The sequence below is a fragment of the Lissotriton vulgaris genome, chromosome 8 (genome assembly GCF_964263255.1).
Source record: "Lissotriton vulgaris chromosome 8, aLisVul1.2, whole genome shotgun sequence".
Taxonomy (NCBI): domain Eukaryota; kingdom Metazoa; phylum Chordata; class Amphibia; order Caudata; family Salamandridae; genus Lissotriton; species Lissotriton vulgaris.
This window is the reverse complement of record NC_141696.1, coordinates 41,310,823-41,331,053: the sequence shown is the minus strand read 5'-3', so window position 1 is coordinate 41,331,053 and position 20,231 is coordinate 41,310,823. Positions and strand designations below refer to the sequence as shown.

Sequence of the window (20,231 nt, the reverse complement as noted above, 5' to 3'; positions counted from 1 at the left end):
TATATTAGTCTCATAACTGGTGTATTTGGTCCGTATCATTGGCATAAAGAAAGTTTACGCAAGACTGCTTGTCGGGCTCTGCAGCTCTTTGTTCCGATCAGTCTTTCTGCCGGAACAAGTCACAGCTTATAGGACAATAATAATTGTGTTCGAAGACTGCAGCTGTACTAAAGTGTTTTTGTGTATTTGTCATGATCTTCTTACTTCTACAAGATACATTCCCAAATCCATACATGACTGAAGAAGATGAGTCTGAAGGCTCAGTCAGTAACCAGAGTTAGGACGTTGTGGGCTCTGGACGCAGCATCAGAATCTCAGGTGTTATCCTAACACTATGCTCAACCCCTTGAGAACAAAAGAGGATATGACATTAATGAGGCGTTCTACAGCCCGCCTAGTTATTATCATGTACACTGTGATTATCTTGTTATCCATTCACCACCGGGGGTGGGTGTCCTGAGAGTTTTTGGTTCTCCCAGCACCATCCTTGGGGGCCGTCCTGACACTACAAAACTGACACTATTGCAGCTGAAGTTAGAGGAGACAGGGGATGAGTTAGAGGCCCCTCGGATATTTAATTTATATTAGGCAGCGAGCGACCTGCCACAGGGTCAATACTCTGAACTTTGGAGACCCCATTCACATCTCTTGGTTTTCTCCTGACGGAGCCTCCTGCCAGGGGCTCAGCTTGCATTGGTGCAGCGGGTGCAGTGGCACCAGGGTCCGTAAAACCCAATTATTGCTGTATTTTACAAATCAAAGAGCAGCCAGTGGCCCATTTCCTTCCTTGCACTAGGTCCCATGACAAAGTGCTCACACTACTGCCTCCTGTGGTGGATGCCAGGGACTGACTTGACCCTTCATGGCTCGATGGATGTCTGCGGTGTCCCTCCTGACCTCTGTTGTGGTCCTTGGCAGAGGAGCGGGGGTCCTGCAGCCGGGGTGTGACCTTCAAGGCCAGACACAACACTCCTACTTCTCGGAGGGAGACCTCCTCATTGGCGGGGTCTTTGTGGTGCATTTAGGATTCTTGTCCCCCGCACGCCCCCTTGAAGAAGCGCCGGCACAGATCTCATGCGAGGTGTACGTAACCAGTTCTTGTGTTTTATTGCTGTTTGTAAAGTACAGCCTCTACACATGTCTTGCGCATTCTTTGTGAGAGCTCTCTGGTTGTGGTGTACTAGGTGGCGTGTTCCCATGCTTGAAGTGGGCCGGTACTCGCCGGTACGGAGCAGTAGCGCTTCTATTATGTACCTTTGAAGTGCCAATCAAGGTCAGGACAACATGGGCACAGCTGGAAACCTAAGGGACTGGGGGCATTTCTGAAGCCTGAAAATCTCACTGATATGTGGGCACTACTCACTGCAGCTGAGAAGGGTATGACTGAAATATTTTGCAACTGACAAAGACCACTCTTACTTCCTTCTTGGTGGAGTAAAATCCAGCCAATCATATTTCACCATATAGGTGTTCAGAGCACAAGGACAATTCTACTTTTAGCCAAAATCCAGTCAGGCTTAACTTAATTTAACTACCTTGGACCCACTTATATACAAGTAGGAATATCTTAATACCAGAATTGAACCATTTTTAATCGCTCACAGGTTTCACAGATTAGTGAGGTGAAGGTTGGGCAGATAAGACATGTTGTTCAAGATCACAAAAAATGATCAACCAGAAAAGTGACAGTTAGTTTCAAGGTATCACAGATCTGCAGTCAACACCTTTCCATATGGCTCCTTTTCCTGCTCATAAGCATCATCACATGTTATTCTGAGGCTCATAGAGCACAGCTGGCCAATGCCTAATCCATTCTTCAGTCTTTTGTCACCAGAAGGATCTCAGGCTCAACTAATCCTGCTAATTTCACTACAGTTCTTGAAGAGACCAGTATTTGGACATTCAAGGGGAAGATTTAGGCCCTTCCAAAATACTTCTTAAAAAAAATGTATTTATTAACAGTTTGGAAAGGTCTTCATGCACAGCAAATTGTAGACCACCTTTTGCATCTCACAGGCCATATTTTTAGTAGTTAACGTGCGATTTCTCAGAAAAGCTTGAGGTTTAGAGGCAGATATGCAGCACCAGTAGATACAAGACCTGGGCAGTGCACCCTACCCACTACTTTTAAACATCACTAGCTGCTTTGGTTCCATATCAAGGAAAGTTAGATTCCATTAAAGGCCCACTTCCAAACCACACCTTAAACCTGCCAACTCCCTCCACCTCACTCAGTTTGGTGAGTACCCATATAAATAATTTGTGTGTTCACAAACTATTCTGTCTTTTGTCCCCCACTTCTCTATATGATTTCAGGATACCTGCCTCTTTGTCCATGACTTTTTGTCCTTCCACATTATTGTTCCTGTCAGAATCTCTTTGCTCCAGTCCCAATGAGCGAGTCTCCTTGTCTACCTGCACTTCTCAGTGTTTCGGTCATTGATTTCTGGACTATTTATAATTTAAACGCCTATATTTTCGAGGGCCTTTATTCTTACTTTCTTTTTAATGTGTTTTTGTTTTTTGTTTTAGTGTGTGTATTTCTGGCTTCTGTGTGTGTGGTTCTTATTTCAGAATCTGTGTTGCTTGTTTCAGTGTCTGTGTTGGTTCTTGTTTCAGCATCTGTGTTTTGCTGGCTTCAGTGTCTGTGTTTCTTGTTTCAGAGATGTGTGTTTATTGTTTCAGGACCTGTGTTTCTGGCTTCATTATTTGTGTTTCTTGTTTCAGCGTCTGTGTTTCTGGCTTGATTGTTTGTGCTTCTTCTTTCAGTGTGTGTGTTTCTTATTTCAGTGTGTGTGTTTCCTGTTTCAGTGTGTGTGTCTTGCTCCATTGTGTGTGTTTCTTGCTTCAGTGTCTGTGTTTTTTGTTTTAGTGTCTGTGTTTCCTGTTTTAATGTTTGCGTTCCTTTTTTTAGTGTGTGTGTTTCTGGTTTCAGTGTATGTGTTTCTTGTTTCAGCGTCTGTGTTTCTGTCTTCAGTGTTTGTATTTCCTGTTTCAGTGGTTGTGTTTCTTATGTCAGTGCCTATGTTTCTGGTTTCATTGTTTGTGTCTCTTGTTTCAGTGGATGTGTTTCTTGTTTTCGTGTATTTGTTTCTTGCTCATTGTTTGAATCTTGTTTTGTCTGTTTTCGCTGTCCTGGTGTCAGTGTATCTGTGTTCTCATCTTCTTGTTTCCGTTTTTTCTTTTCCCTGTCTAGTGGCATCCAGTGCCATGTATCCGTGTTCCAATGTCCTTATTTCCCTATTACTTTGTAGCTTTCCCTGCACCCACGCATAAATATCTGTGTTCCATTATTCTTGTTTCCTTGCCCGTTTGTCTCTTTTTCCTGACCTAATGTCCTTGTATTTGTATTCAAGTGTCCTTGTTTTGTTGTCCCTTCTCCTTGACCATGTGTCTCTGTATTTCAATGTCCTTGTTCCCTTTAGCTTTGCTTCGTTTTCCTGTGTATGCTTCTATGTGTTCCAATGATCTTGTTTCTTTGCCTCTTTTTCCGATGTCTCTGTATCTGTGTTCTAATTATCTTGTTTATTTGTTTCTTTTCCCTGTGTCTGTGTATCTGTGTTCCAATTAATTTGTTTCCTTGTTTCTTTGCCACTTTTCCCTGAATCATTGAATCTGTGTTCCACTTTCTTTGTTTCCCTTTAGATTTGCCACATTTCCCTTGTTTGTTTGTCTCTTTTCCCTGTCCCAGTGTACCTGTTTGTCTTTCTCCACATCTGTGCCAGGTGACCCAGTGACAGTGCCTCTCCGTCCCAGTGCCTGTGTCAATGAACTCTTGCCCCATTTTCATGCATTGCGGTGATTCCTTCTTCATCCTCTTCCCAATCCTATGCTTCTGTGTCTTCCTGTCCCAGTGTCTGCACCTTGTTCATCCTATCTCCCTGCCCAGGGTTTAGTCTCTCAATCTCTCTCTGTCCCAGTGTTAATCTGTATCTTTACTAGTTTTCATATCACTGTGTGTTCATCCTTTATATCCTATTCTCCTAACTCCCTCTTGGCTGGTGTCTTTCTCTGTTGTGGTCTCTTTGCCTCATTCTCCATGTTCTCCTACCCTAATCTGCATCCTTTCCTGTCAATATATCCTTGTCTGGCCTCCTTGCCCCCTTTGCTGTCTTTTCCTGTCCTAGTCTGGTTGCCTCCTTGTCATTGCTTCTTTTGTAGTTGAAGGCAGGGTCTTCATACAACAGTCTGGAGTCCCTCAAGAAGGAGGTAAGTGTTTTTTTTTTATTCCGCGTTAGGCCCCTGGGTTACACTCCATCCTCCCTCCAACGTGACCCGTCTCCAAGTTTACCCTCTACATCCCACACACACATTCTAGTACATCAATCACTCTCAGCATTCCGGACATCAGATCAGACACAGAGGGGATGGGACACACAGATACTACACCCCCCTTCTTACAAACACACACAGGATACTACAAGCCCCTTCTTGCAAGCAACAAACTAAAAATCAGCTGTTCCCTTGTATATAAAGGACAGTCGCTCAATCTCTAACATGTCAAGCTTACACATTCACACATTCACTCAACAGAAACCTACTACATTGTAATGCCTACACAAATAGACAAAAACAACAAATAGCAGTAATAGAAACTTGGTGAAAGGTCAAGATTTAAGGTCGAACAAAGAAACCAGACAACAACTAGTTATGACCACCGCTGAACAATGATTCAAAATGTACAAATTATGTAACTTCCTCTGACATGAGGCCCTAGCGCCACGTCTGCACATGCACAATGACACAATACTACATTTATCCACGCATGACATGTAGTCACAGATGCAGGGTCACACAAAAGTCAGGGCACAGAACCTACTAACTTCCTTCAACATCAGATTTCATCATAAAAAGTGGGTTGGGAGCACACTGCCTCACATCCCCGCACAGTTCGCCCCTGTGCATCCTGATAAATTAAGTACAAAATGAGTGCCTACTTAAAATTTAACAGCACTTCCTGCACCAACTTTGGTGAAAAACTACAGCGACTTTGAAGTAGGCGTACTGCATTTAGCAGAATGCAGTGGAGAGAACTATGCTGGGAGGAGAGGCAGTATGCTTTCCCCTACCCCACCTTGTATCAGATGTCTTCATCATCCCTAAGTCTACACATTCAGGGCACAAACAAAACAAAACAGAAAGTTTAACCATATATTACCTTAACTCAGAACTCCCTTGACCAGACTCTAACACCAAACTAGTCGCCAGAACCACACTCATATACAATGTCCTCAGACATCCACATCACATTATTAATTACTCAGGTGACACAGACACAAAATTCTCACAATTTCTCCAACTTCCAATAGCTGCATACACATCCCCAAAAGACAACACTGCACCAAATACTTACACACAAAGGTGCAGCCTAGTACTCCCACACAGCCCACACTTAGTGACACATGCTGAACAGATCAATATGACCACTTGCTAGGCTAAAGATAACACTAATGTGCCTATTTGAGAGCATGGTGCAATGGTGTTTGCGTTGGTGCTATACTGCCAAAGGTGCACCAGTGCTGAAGAAAAGGCAGGAAAGAAAAGTTTTGCCTGAAATACACTGCATTCCTGTCCTTTCTCTGACATGCAGTGCAGCGCAGCGCAGCACAGCAAGGTGAACTGCTGTACTGCACTGCATGAGAAGTTCGTAAATAGGTCCCTTAGTGTGCAGCTAGCACCACAACACAATTTCAAACATATTCTATCTCCTGTGCGTCACTCATGATAAATCTTCCAACTTTGATAGAATGATTACTGGTCTCAGAACACACAAAAATAAAACTTGTGACCGCCAGCCGCAACACCACGGAGTACTACACTTCCCCATGTTGTCTCTTGTGTAAGGTGCTACACAACCCTGCTTACTCACATCTTAGCGTACTCTGCCACACAACCTTACAAGACAGGGTACTACTCTTCAATTTCACACACAATTTGGTACACCTCCATGCAACCTTGTGCTCCATTTTCAGGTCTCACCTAGGGAGCGCATGCATGCGCTGTCTCTCAGAGACATCAAGTAATTAGTGTATGTGGTGAAACTCCACCTACTCCACCTATTGGCTTTTTTATTGAATTCTTTGCTTGTCTGCTTCAATCTCTTCGTCTTCACAGGCTAATTAACTTTTTAGTTCCTCCTTTATTTCTTTGGGATCGCCTAAGCAGCACCGCCTAACTACTGTAAACATGCTGCTAGTGGAATGAAGCGTTTGTCTTGGAACTCGTTTTTTTTCCGTTGCTTGCTTATTCTGCATTGCAGTGCTCGTGCACGACTGTTGTGCACCCACCATCATCACACCTACTGCCACCCTCCCTTGGTGTCACCCATCGCTACCCGCTGCTCCACCTTGTTAATTGATGCTCCTGCCTTGATCATTGCTTGCGTAACTTGAATTTTCAGCGTACATTTATTTATTTAGTACATTTATTGAATGGCCAGTGCCGTATCTCTGTTTGCCTGCCTCGGCTCCTTCATACTTCGCTTCACCTTTCTTCACAGCTGCCCGTCGCGCACACCTATCATGGCCGGCTGTCATGCTAAAGCAGACTGTACCATGTACACGCATGGGGAGACTGCAAACACTTTGAGCGAGAGGAAAAGGCACAACTGTGCTTCTTCAATAAATAAGCAACGCTTATGATCACAGTGCCTGCGAGTTAAAGTGCACTATAAAAACAACTGTGTGTATGTAAAGCTCTCTGATTCCTACGGGTCAAGCTAGCGCTATATGAAACTTTTAAAATAAATAAATACATTTAAAAAAGTAAACATTCCAGGATTGGATAGCATGTACCTGTGTGTGCTTACGTCCCTGTGAAAGGTGGTTAATGCATGATCTGGTTAAAATAAGCCAGATGACAGCTTTTACTTTTGTACAGAAAGCAAGCTGTGAACTTTAGCAGTGACCTACAGTTCGTTTTACGAGCTTGGTATCCTGCTGTTTGCTTATTTGCACCTCACAGATGCTGCACATCAAAAGATTACAATCTTTACTATCAAGCTTATTTGCACTTAATTAGCTTGTCTTGGTTTCGTTTTGCAAATGGCGAAAACATGCTAAAGTTTATCCCACAGCAGACTTTTAGGCTCTGTTTTTTTCTGAACAAATGTTACACAGTTACAAATCCAACTAGGAAGCATTTTTTATTAAACAAAATTTAAAGCGGATTCATAAAAATACATTGTTTTCCTTTTGCACACTACTAATTGTATTTGTGTGTAGCTTTGAACATGTAAGGCCCCTCCTCTTCAGCTCAGCTCTAGCTCAGAAAGTGGCAGGCAGCTGCACAGGGTAGGGTGACAGTGTCGGTTTCTAGCAAGGCCGGGCTGTTTTACCGCTGGGCTGGACTGGCATGGTGGAGGTTACTTATGCAGTTAGTGGGGGCCGACTTTATTACTGGGGAACGGGCTGGCCACATTTCCTGCTTGTTATTTTTCCACAATGCAGTGTTGTGTGGTATGTTAGTATCAGGGCCGGACTGGCAATAGCGGGCACCGGGCAATCCCCCGGTGCGCAGCACGGGTGGGGGTCGGTTTTGGGCCTATGAGGGCTGTTTTTGTTACAGGGCCCTGTTACGTAGCTGCAAAATCGTCCCTCTAACAAAATCCGCAGAAAACCTGCCCTGACAAGGAGCTCGGTGGCACCCCTACCCCCCACGAGGGAAAGGGGGCTGACGAGCACTTTGCCAGGGCTGATTTTATTTTGGTTCCAAGTCCGTCCCTGGTTAGTATCCCTCGAATGCACAAGCCAGACTCTGCAGAAAGGACACAGCATCACTGTACAACTAGATATGTGTAACTGTACATCTGTTCAAATAGTATCAATAAATGCTTTGTCTTAAAGTGTCCCACTCCATAATTGTCAGCTGTGGCTTTTGTAAGTCGAGTGATCACCATTCAGGTGCAGGGAGGAGCCATCCTGTGCTTGTGCATTTTGTATGAACATCTTTATGTTGCAAGTGCCTTATGCTGCTAACATAATGTAAAACTATTTTTGCAAGCTGAAGAGGAGCTGTTATAATGGCTCGATGTTAGCATCTTTATTGCTGCCATTACTGAAGAGATGTGTGATGTCTGTTTGACCCAGCATTCCTTTCAGATCTGCCAGAACACTGAACAGAAATACTCAAAGCTAGCCCGTACTTGCTTCTTATGTGGCTGTTGGAAGTTTCAGTAGCAAACTAGATATCTGGTCTTACCTTTGTCTTTTAAAGATACAGTGGGACGGTAATTCAAAAAAAGCACACAAAAAACAAGGGAAAGGTGAAGGGCTGCCATCTTCAACGACTGTTGAATATTGTTTTCTTTTTCTTACTTTTTTAAAGAGAACAAATATGGAGTTTTTTCTTTATTCTATGTCTGCAGCTAGTTGTTTTACTTACTTACACATTTGATGCTATTTTGTATTTGAATGCATTTCAAAGTGAAGCTTCTTTTACCTGAGGTCCTTTGCTGGAGTATAAATGCACTGCCTCACTTTTTCCCTCACTCTCCTTCCTTCTGCCTCACACTTCTTTCCTCCTCACTCTCTCTCCTTGTGCCTCACGCTGCTCTTCACTTCCTCACTTTCCAGTCTTGTGCCTAACACTGCTCTTCACTTCCTCACTTTCCAGTCTTGTGCCTCACGCTCTTCACTTCCTCACTTTCCATTCTTGTGCCTCACGCTGCTCTTCTTTTTATTCTCCTTCTTTGTGCCTTACGCTGCTCTTCTCTTCATTCTCCTTCCTTGTGCCTCATGCTGCTCTTCTCCTCACTCTCCATCCTTGTGCCTTACGCTGCTCTTGTCTTCATTCTCCGCACTTGTGCCTCATGTTGCTCTTCTCCTCACTCTCCTTCCTTTTTTTACTTCCTTCTGCCTCACACTGCTATTCTCATCACTCTCTGCCCTTGTGCCTCAGGCTGCTCTTCTCTTCACTCACCTTCCTTGTACCTCACGCTGCTCTTCTTATCACTCCTTGCCCTTTTGCCTCACACTGCTCTTCTCATCACTTTCCGTCCTTGTGCCTCACACTGCTCTTCACATTACTCTCCTTCCTTCTGCCTCACGCTGCTCTTCTCATCACTCTCTGCCCTTGTGCCTCATGCTGCTCTTCACTTCCTCACTTTCCAGTCTTGTGCCTAACGCTGCTCTTCACTTCCTCACTTTCAAGTCTTGTGCCTCATGCTGCTCTTCACTTCCTCACTTTCCATTCTTGTGCCTTACGCTGCTCTTCACTTCCTCACTTTCCATTCTTGTGCCTCACGCTGCTCTTCTTTTTATTCTCCTTCTTTGTGCCTCACGCTGCTCTTCTATTCATTCTCCTTCCTTGTGCCTCATGCTGCTCTTCTCCTCACTCTCCATCCTTGTGCCTCACGCTGCTCTTCTCTTCATTCTCCGCACTTGTGCCTCATGTTGCTCTTCTCCTCACTCTCCTTCCTTTTTTTACTTCCTTCTGCCTCACACTGTGCCTCACACTGCTCTTCTCTTCACTCACCTTCCTTGTACCTCACGCTGCTCTTCTTATCACTCCTTGCCCTTTTGCCTCACACTGCTCTTCTCATCACTTTCCGTCCTTGTGCCTCACGCTGCTCTTCTCCTCACTCTCCTTCCTTCTACCTCACGCTGCTCTTCTCATCACTCTCTGCCCTTGTGCCTCAAGCTGCTCTTCTCCTCACTCTCCTTCCTTCTGCCTCACACTGCTCTTCTCATCACTCTCTGCCCTTGTGCCTCACGCTGCTCTTCTCCTCACTCTCCTTCCTTGTGCCTTACGCTGCTCTTCTCCTCACTCTCCTTCCTTGTACCTCACACTGCTATTCTCATCACTTTCCATCCTTGTGCCTCACACTGCTCTTCTCCTACTCACTCTCCGTCCTTGTGCCTCACACTGCTCTTCTCATCACTTTCCGTTCTTGTGCCTCACACTGCTCTTCTCTTCTCTCTCCTTCCTTGTGCCTCATGCTGCTCTTCTCCTCACTCTCCATCCTTGTGCCTCACGCTGCTCTTCTCCTCACTCTCCTTCCTTCTGCCTCATGCTGCTCTTCTCATCACTCTCTGCCCTTGTGCCTCACGCTGCTCTTCTCCTCACTCTCCTTCCTTGTGCCTCACACTGCTCTTCTCATCACTTTCCGTCCTTGTGCCTCACACTGCTCTTCTCTTCACTCTCCTTCCTTGTGCCTCACGCTGCTCTTCTCCTCACTCTCCATCCTTGTGCCTAACGCTGCTCTTCTCTTCACTCTCCTTCCTTGTGCCTCACACTGCTCTTCCCATCACTCTCCGCCCGTGTGCCTTGCGCTGCTCTTCTCTTAACTTACCTTGCTTGTGCCTCACGCTGCACTTCTCTTCACTCACCCTCCTTGTGCATCAAGCCGCTCTTCTCCTCACTCTCCTTCCTTGTGCCTAACACTGCTCTTCTCATCACTCTTTGCCCTTGTTTCTCACGCGAGTTGGGTCCATATTTATGAGGCCACTTTTGTCGCTCTTGCACCACACAATGTGGTGCAAGAGCGACGTAACTCAAAAATGAGATTCATGAAGCTTCATAAATCTGGAGTTAAAAACAAAGCTAAAAATGCTGCATTGTGTTACTCTGCCCTGGGAAGGCATTCCATGAGCATTGCGTGGGTGTTCCTACCCAACCCCCATGGTTTTGACGCATTCCCAGATTCACCAAAAGTGGTAGACCTGTGACTGTGCAAAAAAGAAATATGGCTTCTAAGGGGAGGTGTAATGAGGAGAAATATCTTTATTTCCCCTAGTTACTTCCTCATTCTATGTGTGCTGCAATCTGAAGCACACATAGAAAGAGTAATATGCCTTGGGGGATTGTTTTTGTGCAGGAAGGTGACCCATCCTACACAAGAACAATCCTGCATGCAACGCAGGCACCTTTACACCATGGTGCATCATTGGTGCTAGGCAGCTAGTGTGCGCTAGCGCTGGAGAAAGGACAGGAATGAGCTGTATTGTAATGAATAGGATGCATTCCTGTCCTTTCCTGTAATGCAGCACAGCAAGGTGAATTGCTGTGCTGCGTTGCCTTACAAATCCATAAATATTCCCTTTGCTTTATAGTAATTACCCACTTGCCACAGTGTGTAAATCCTGCTGGGTACCAGCCTTGAACGTAAACCTTACTAGGGAAGTAGTTCAATTTTCACAAGATTTATGGGTTCAGATTTACTAATTTCAAGAACAGATAAATTTGCTGATTTGATGTTCTTTTGCGGTTGTTGTTGTCTCCTGAACTGGCACTCCAACAAGGCCACCGTGAGTGCCGCACAGATGCAGACAATGGTGCAGAAGTGCGTGTATTCTATCTAGCATATAATTTATACTGAGGCGCACCCTTCCAGTACAAACTCCTGCCCCTAGACAAATGCAGTAGGATCCAGGCATTGGATGTGTCCTGTCCCTGCAAGGCTCCATTATGTTGAGAAATAAGGTCTGCTTTAAGAAGAGTTAGTGTACCATGGAAAGCCTGGCAGGCTACCTTAAAAATTCAGGCTTTGTGATGAAACTTCTGGGTCTTTGTGTTGATCCACCACAGTAACACCCAGTTGACTCAAAGTAAATGGAAGCAATGCAAAGCATATTCTTTTACCTTAAGAAAAGTGGAGCTTTCCAGCACAAAGCACCTTCCCCGCTGCACTGTAAGTGCTCTGCGCCACTTTGTGCTACCTTGCATCAATCGCCATCATTTTGCATCAGCATAAAACTCAGCAGCACTAGGTTATGTAAGTTGGTGGTAAAGGCACCTATTCACAAAGGTAAATTTAAACATGAGTAAATCTCCACAATGTACGTTTACACTATTTCTACACATAAATTTGATACTTTTCATAATTCACAATTTCAGAGTGTAAATTCCCTACAAAGTGTAGACTTAGATATCTCCATCCCCTAAAACTAGGAGGTGGAGCTAAATTAACTACTCTAAAGTTACGATATGTAACTGTTACCACGGATTTTTTAGCACGCAGTACCGTTACCACGGATCCATTACCACGCAGGATCCATTACCACGGATACCTTTACCACGCATTTTTTTACAACGCAGGTACTATTACAACGCATACCATTACATCGTAAGTTTAGGTAAGTTTAAAGGTAAGTATTGGGGTATTGGGTTTGGTTTATGGGGTACAGGGGTATTTTTCGGTTTTAGGGCTGGGTTTGGGTTATGGGGTACAGGGGTATTTTTCGGTTTTAGGGCTGGGTTTGGGTTTTGGGGTACAGGGGTATTTTTAGGTTTTAGGGCTGGGTTTGGCTTTTGGGGTACAGGGGTATTTTTAGGTTTTAGGGCTGGGTTTGGGTTTTGGGGTACAGGGGTATTTTTAGGTTTTAGGGCTGGGTTTGGGTTTTGGGGTACAGGGGTATTTTTAGGTTTTAGGGCTGGGTTTGGGTTTTGGGGTACAGGGGTATTTTTAGGTTTTAGGGCTGGGTTTGGGTTTTGGGGTACAGGGGTATTTTTAGGTTTTAGGGTTGGGTTTGGGTTTTGGGGTACAGGGGTATTTTTAGGTTTTAGGGCTGGGTTTGGGTTTTGGGGTACAGGGGTATTTTTAGGTTTTAGGGCTGGGTATGGGTTTTGGGGTACAGGGGTATTTTTAGGTTTTAGGGTTGGGTTTGGGTTTTGGGGTACAGGGGTATTTTTAGGTTTTAGGGCTGGGTTTGGGTTTTGGGGTACAGGGGTATTTTTAGGTTTTAGGGCTGGGTTTGGGTTTTGGGGTACAGGGGTATTTTTAATATATATTTAAAAAATTACAATTAAAAATAATTACATTAATATAATTATTTAATGTTTAAATAATGAATAATTAAATTAAATATTTAAAAAATAATTATTTTAAATATAATAATGAATTATTAAATTAAATATTGCAAAAATATTTTTTTAAAAAATATATATACTTACCTATACTTACGTTGTAATGGTATGCGTTGTAATAGTATGTGCGTTGTAGTGTATTGCGTTGTAAGGGTATCCGTTGTAACATGACCTGCGTTGTAATAAATCTGTGGTAATGGTATGCGTGCTAAAAGTACGCGTGGTAACGTGGTACATCCTAAAGTTACTACTTGTAACTTTTCACACATTGGCAGACATCTCCGCCAAGGTGGTGGGGATCTACCTCTTGTTAGGAAAGAAAATATGTAAAAAGGTTATTAAACCTAAAATGATGAGTAGAATATATTTAGGTTAAATTTTTATATGATTTACATTTATATGAAAAATACTGCATTATTAACTTAATTTTGAATTCGGTATTTAATTATTAAAATACATTAAGTGAAATGTAAACTATTTTTTAAAGATTGTTAAAACAAAATCCCACTTAAATTTCTTTGTTAATATTTAGTATGTAGTAATAATTACTACAGAATTTATTTCAATTAACATAATTTTTCTAAACTACTTTAATTTTTAAATTAACCTCATCAGAGCGTCGAACGTTCAGCACCCAGTGCTGAACGTTCGAAGAACGAATGCTGGCCCGTCGGCCAACGGTCGTGCGCAGCACTGGGGAGGTAGTGCTCGTGACGACCGTTGGCCGACGGCAGCAGTTAAGGGGTTAAAATAATCATTAAAATATCCTATATTAAAATATATATTTCTAATTCATATGTAATTGCTTTAACATTAAATGACATGCATACGTATTTTTAAAAAGTAAAAAAAAATTAATTAAATTTAACATTATTGCTGATGGGGTGTTATTTAAGTACCCGTTTCTGAATTTTCTACCGGTGGTTGGCCATGTGTTGTTGCCTAAATACTCCAAGTGTGAGCTGAAGTACATTTACTACTGTTGCGGTATCTCTAAATCCCTCCCAATTAGTAGCAAGTATTCTCCATTTTCCAGCCACGTCACCCTGTGCCTCCCACATTTACTCCTAAATCTTAGGACTACGTGTGTGGAGATCTCTGCAGCTGGGGGAGAGATCTCTGCAAAGACACGTTGGAGAGGCGGAGACTAAGACGGAGGCAAAGTGCTATGCATGTAGGTTTGAGATTCATATTTTGTTACGTGCGAGCAGTACTATTGTAGTACAACTAAACGAGCTACAAAATAATTTTTGTGGATAGCACCCAAAGTATACTACAAGTGTTCTTCGCCGCTGGGGCATTAAAGCTGCTTTTAGCAGCTTTATTACAGATATCAGCGAAGAAGAATCGTTCAGCGATAAACAAGGCAGGAAGAGTTGTCCTGTTCTGTATGAACTGAAAGGAGAACCAGGAGCCTCTTCTACTGTCGAGTCTGCCAGCAGCATAAGACAAACCTGCAGAGCAAGCCTGAGAACTGTAAAAAGAACTTCAGCTGAGATCCGTAAATGCAAGAAAAGCCTCAGTAATGATTCAAGTCATAAGTAGGTATCTAGACATCAGTTAGACTACTCCCTCGGAGGGAAAGGAGGGGCCTACTATTTGTCCGCTTAAAATGTTCTTCTTTGCCAAAGACAGGAAAACCCCATTTCAAAGCGAGCTAAGGAGGTGTTAAAATCACCAAATTTAAAGCTCTTGGAAGATGATATGAGCCGTATGATCCACAAGCTTCAGGTTGGTGATCTTGAGGTGTCTGCGTGATCTACAGCTCTCATTATTGCCTCTAACCATTAGGCACCGCAGATCTCCTAGCAAGCCACAGCACCCCTCATGGAGGGGGCCCCAAAAGTGGCGATACTGATTCTTGATGAATTCATTACCACTTGAGCTCCGTGAGCCAGGGATGGGAAAGGATTATGAAGCCTACTACCCTGGTGTGTTTTCACTACCTATGAGGTTTTCTCTTCCCATAGGTTAACATGCGGGAATGGTTGAAATTCCCTCACACTGTAATAGTGGATTGCAGTGGAGCAGCCTCAAAATGTTTCCTATCATTGGATTCACAATGTCAATCCCTTTCCTGTGGTAAAGGTGGTTCTGTCATTACTAGCCTGGAAATGCCCCTTTTAGAAAGTTGGCCTTCCTTGCTCTGAAATTCTTTGTGTACCTTTTGGCTTGTCTACAATCCACACTGTAGGCTGGGGGAACACATCTGTGCCTTCCCCAGCGACAGCTATAAACATTGGGCATTCAGCTGGAATGACAGACCTTTGCCATTTGAGGGCCTAGCTGGAAAGATTAGAAGGAGAGGTTTTGACACTTGGACTCTGGGAGCCACATCATGGCTCCGCTAAAGAATAAGATATGCATTGCACTGACTCATGGCAGACAGGCCTGACATTTAGGTGAGACTTCTCTGGTTTAAAGGTAAACCCTCTGGACCACCCCCAACTTCGAAGGCACACTGCAGTATAACTACTGGTGCCATACTTCAGCAGTGCAGAGATACACTTATGGGGTCGCTGGCCCAGAGATCCTGGACTGTGTGGTGCACAGGGAGGATTACTGTTATTGGGAGGGACATTGCCCTCTTCCTGAATAGTGGCTGGCCTGGGCTGAGTACCTGCTGCTGCATGGCACCCTGAAGTGTGCTCTCCAAGGGCATGTTGGCTTGCCCACTATTCTTTCGGAGGTCTCAGGGACATAAAAGACCTTACATGAGGGACCCACATGTCTACAAGTGACACCTGGAGAGCGGTGACCTCTTAAGTGCCCAAATCATCTGCTGGATCCCAACTGGTAGGGTGGCATGAGCTTGGAGCTACGAACTATGCCTGGAGACTGAATTGCCTTGTGTGGAACCCTAAAACTCTTGCCTGCATTGCAGGCATGTGCCTCTGCATTGTGGGCACCCCAACACAATTAAGAGTCTTGATGGCGGTGAGTGGATTCACCAGTTGAGAGATCCAGCGTGGCTCTCTTAGTTGGAATGACGCATTGCTCTAGTACGACACGCCGACTGCATGCTCATTGTGTGTGGTGTCTGATTCACAGGGTACAACCCACAGAGGGGAGTTCGTACCTTTAGTAGTGCTTCATTCTACCTCTTTCAACTCTGCTGAATTTGGGTCTGTGTGTGTTACTGAAATTGTCTGGTGTGACCCGTATCAACGTGCACTAGGAGTTGTGCCTCATTACCAGGAAAGTACGAATTTGCAACTCTCCATTGTCTACGACCGGCATTGTCTGGTGTGACTCAGCTCAGTGAACACCAGACGTTGTGCCTCCTTTCCAGAGAGGCAATGAGAGTGCAACTCTTCATTGTTTGTGATCGGAATTTTCTAGTGAGGCTGGAATCCATGTGCACCACACGTTGTGCCTCATATGAAGGGGGGTACTGATTGCGAGTCTTCAGTGTGTGAAGCCGGAATTGTCTGGTGTGCTTTGTATTACCGCACACCAGACATTGTCCCTGGATTGCCTGTGTGTGACTGATTGACGTGTATCTGACGGGGTGCCTCGTTCTTTTGAGAGGCTCCCCTGCTTCATTTCCCATTCATCAATTGCTCCTTTTGGGTCCTCATTGCAGACGGCCAACTGACCTCTCCTCATCCAGCACTCAATGACATTGTGATGCCAGTTAGTGTTGCCCGTATCAGGCCTGGGTAGTGAGAGTGATTGACTGAGCTAAAGGAATGATTCAGAGAGCAATCAGAAGCAGGCCAAGAGACTGCGTGACCCCACTCTGTGCTTTGCAGAACTGGACTGGTGCCAGAAGGCATATTTTGAACCCTGTTGAGTGCCCGATAATTGCCCGCAGACTTGCTTCTACAACTCATTGTGTGGGTGAACTTTCTGGGTGGTGGCCAAACCTGTATTTGAAGACTAACTCCTAATTAGTCCCGCTATGTACCCCTACCTTTTTCCCTGGGACCCTGACTAAGTGTGACTTTGGCAGTAAGCGGCCTAGTATCGGGGGGAGCTAGTAATCTTCGCCCTTTGGGTGTAGGGTAGTCAGTGATTTGTAGGGTAGATGGAGGCTTGGGCCACGGGGTCTGCATCGTGTTATCAATTTATCTGCCAGATTTCAATTGCATCGCATTCCGTTGCTGTGTGCACATGTGTGTAAGTGCATCCTATGAGAGCCTGGCTGATATCCATTGCACAGCATAGTGATGCTGAGTGACTGTGTGTGTGCGGGATTGACTGCCTGTAGAACGCAGGTGATTCAACACATGACTAAGTTGCGTGTTTTGGCTGAGAACTTTTTCTGGAAAGACTTATTTTGGATATAATTGCCCAGTCCTTATTTTCGTTGATGGTCTGGTCATTCTTTGGCTTTTCACTCACACAACTATTTTTGTCTTGATGAGGACCCTTTGACTCTTGGGGTCGAAACACCGTTGGCACTTTAATGGCCTTTAGGAGCAGATTGATACACATACGTTTTCCATTTATATTTAAGAAGTATTTGATTAAGCTGTAGACAGATTGCTATCTTTCGCTCCCTACAACGGAGCCTCCATAAGGGTGATCGTCCTACCCTAGGATACCCTTCTCTAACGCATTCTGTCCAGCCCTTGGTCCTTGGCCTGCTCCCTGTCACTCTTGGAATGCCCTGCTAGGCTGCAGACTTCCTGTTTAGTCCCAGGAGCGTTTTCCTCACTGCCGAGCCCGGCATTTCTGTGGACCTCATTGGCGGTCCCCCTAAAGTAGGGATCAACGCTGCTCGAACCACTCCTGCAACCTCCCTCAGCTCCTTCTTGTCCCTAAGTTTCCCAACTCTTGTTAGCATGGCAGGGCCCTGCCTGTCCTCTACTGGTGACGATTCCTATTCTGTTGCCTATCTCCTAATCTCTCCAAACCGCCACTAAATCCTTTAAACGCTCCATCCTGAAAAGTCACCCCGAGACCCTGATCTCTGACCTATGATTCAGCACAGACTAGGGCACAGTAATCACTGACCATATCTTCTACTCCAGAAAAACATCTCTAAGGCGCAAAGCCATCTCGAACCTCCTTAACATACGCAACACCAGGAATGTCCCGTACGGCACTAAGCTCACAATCGCACCATCCTCAAACCTGCGAGCTGACCTCACCATCACATTATACACAAATGGCATTGTCCTGATCCAAGCTCCACCCAAAGACCTCAATAAATATGTGGACCTCTTCACCCTCCTCAAAAAATATGTGCACGACCCTCATTCGTCTACCCTCCCCTCGCACCATCCCTTGACCTCTCAGCCACTCACAAACCACCCCTCCAAGGGCTCATGACTCAGGTCGGCCTAGCCCCACTACCAAGCCACCAGTGCATGTCAACAGAATCATGCATAAACCACTGACCTCTGGTCTACAAGCTCTTCCCACCTACCTGGCTATTGAATCTCTTGTAAGGACTCATGACACTGGTCGAACAAGCCTTCTTCCATGCTACCAGCACATGCCAACAGAATTGCCCCCAAACCTTTGACCTACATGGCTTTTGAATCCTATCTACAGGCTCACGACACTGGTCGACTTGAACCTCCTCCAAGGGTTCACACCGGTCGACCTAGCCTCACTACCTTGCTACCAGCGCATGCTACATCAGGATTGTTCCCAAACCATCGGCCTCCTGTATGCAAGAGCAATCCCTCCTCTCAGAATATTGAAACTCTCCACCACAGACCAACCGAACTAACTCAGAGCATGCATAACTCCATCCTGGACCTAAAGAATATCCTTCATCTCACCGAACACTCCTTCTAAAATCTCAAGCTCCCAGCCTTGTCTCCTCTCGGAGGAGGAAATTCTGGCCCTCCTCCTTACCGACAAATCTGTACCTCTAACTCCTAGTCCACTAGACCTCACGGAGCGAGAAGTTCTAGACCTCCTCATTAGCTACAAATCTGCCCTGGTAACCCCATGCCCTTTAGTCTTGAGTGACAAACAATCTATCCGCAAGATAGCAATCAACCTCAATAGGTCAGCTACCCCCGCAACAGAGGAGTCGTTGATAGCAACCTAGTGCTAGTACCCATCTCTGCCCCTCCTCACGACCCTCACTCCGACCTTCCACTCTCCGGCTTCCGAATTAACTGCCGCTCTGCAATAAAGCATGCCATTGATGTCGCTGATCTCATCCTGAGCCTAAAATCTGACTTAATGAGTCCTCATCGCCATGCCTAGACATCTTAGTCCCTCCAAACTATTACATTGTTAGGCTGGCTAGGCAGTTAAAAACAAGCATTTACAATGCAATGGTATTGTCTTTGTTAAAGTTAGAGCTATTGGCATTGCAAATGGCATTCTTTTCATTTTTTTTAAACATAAATAAATGGTCCACACACACACAGAGCCCAACACACAAACATAGAGCCCCCCCCACACACACACAGAGCCACACACACACACACAGCCACACACACACACAGAGCCACACACAGAGACATAGCCACACACAAAGACAGACACACACACACACACAGAGCCACACACACACAGAGCCACACACACAGAGCCACACACACACAGAGCCACACACACACAGAGCCACACACACACACAGAGCCACACACACACAGAACCACACACACACACACACACACAGAGCCACACACACAGAGCCACACACACACAGTGCCACAGGTCAGCCGGTGCGCTGGCGTCCATGCCCTCAACACCCACTGCCCCTCACCACACGCCCACCTCTGCCCAGTAGTGCCCCTGGGAACCGAGGCAAGAAAAAAAGATCACAACCAGGGAAGAGAGGCAAGAAAAAACGATCACAACCAGGGAAGAGAGGCAAGAAAAGCAAGCACGACCAGGGAACATAGGCAAGAAAAACAATCACAACCAGGGAACATAGGCAAGAAAATACGTAGGCCATGTATACAGCAAATGTCAAATATATACTAGCCAGGAAGAACGTGCAGCACAAGGTAGATATACACTAGCCAGGCAGAATGTGCAGCGGGAAGTAAAAATACACTATCCAGGCAGAATGTGCAGCAGGAAGTAAAAATACACTAGCGAGACAGACTGTGCAGCAAGAGGTATAATTACACTAGCCAAGCAGAATCTGCAGCAAATTATAGATATACACTAGATAGACAGGATGTGCAGCAGGAGGTAAACATACACTGACCAGGCTGAGTGTTCAGAAAATGTAAGCTATGCACTCACCAGGCAGGATGTTCAGCAAGGGGTACAATTACACTAGCCAGGCGGAATAGGCAGCAAATGGCAATATACACTAACCTGGAAGAATGCACAGCAAATGATCCATATACATTAGCCAGGCAGAATGTGCAGCAGGAGGTAAAAACACACTAGCCAGGAAGACTGTGTAGCAAGGTTAATAATACAATAGGTGTGTAGACAGTGAAGCATAGAGAAAAAATACAGTAGCCACGCAAAATAAGCAGGTAGTGGTAAAAATA

General features: G+C 44.9%; 1 protein-coding gene across 1 annotated transcript in view; it reads left to right on the top strand.

The window, feature by feature from the left end:
* Window positions 1-233: 233 nt before the first annotated feature.
* LOC147693343 (vomeronasal type-2 receptor 26-like) overlaps window positions 234-20,231 on the top strand; it is a 196,264-nt gene continuing 176,266 nt past the window's right edge. Inside the window, exons 1-4 of the mRNA XM_086935942.1 lie at window positions 234-263; window positions 4,162-4,209; window positions 14,065-14,345; window positions 14,436-14,558. Coding sequence (XP_086792068.1) covers window positions 234-263; window positions 4,162-4,209; window positions 14,065-14,345; window positions 14,436-14,558 — 482 coding nt within the window. The remainder of the gene's footprint in view (window positions 264-4,161; window positions 4,210-14,064; window positions 14,346-14,435; window positions 14,559-20,231) is intronic.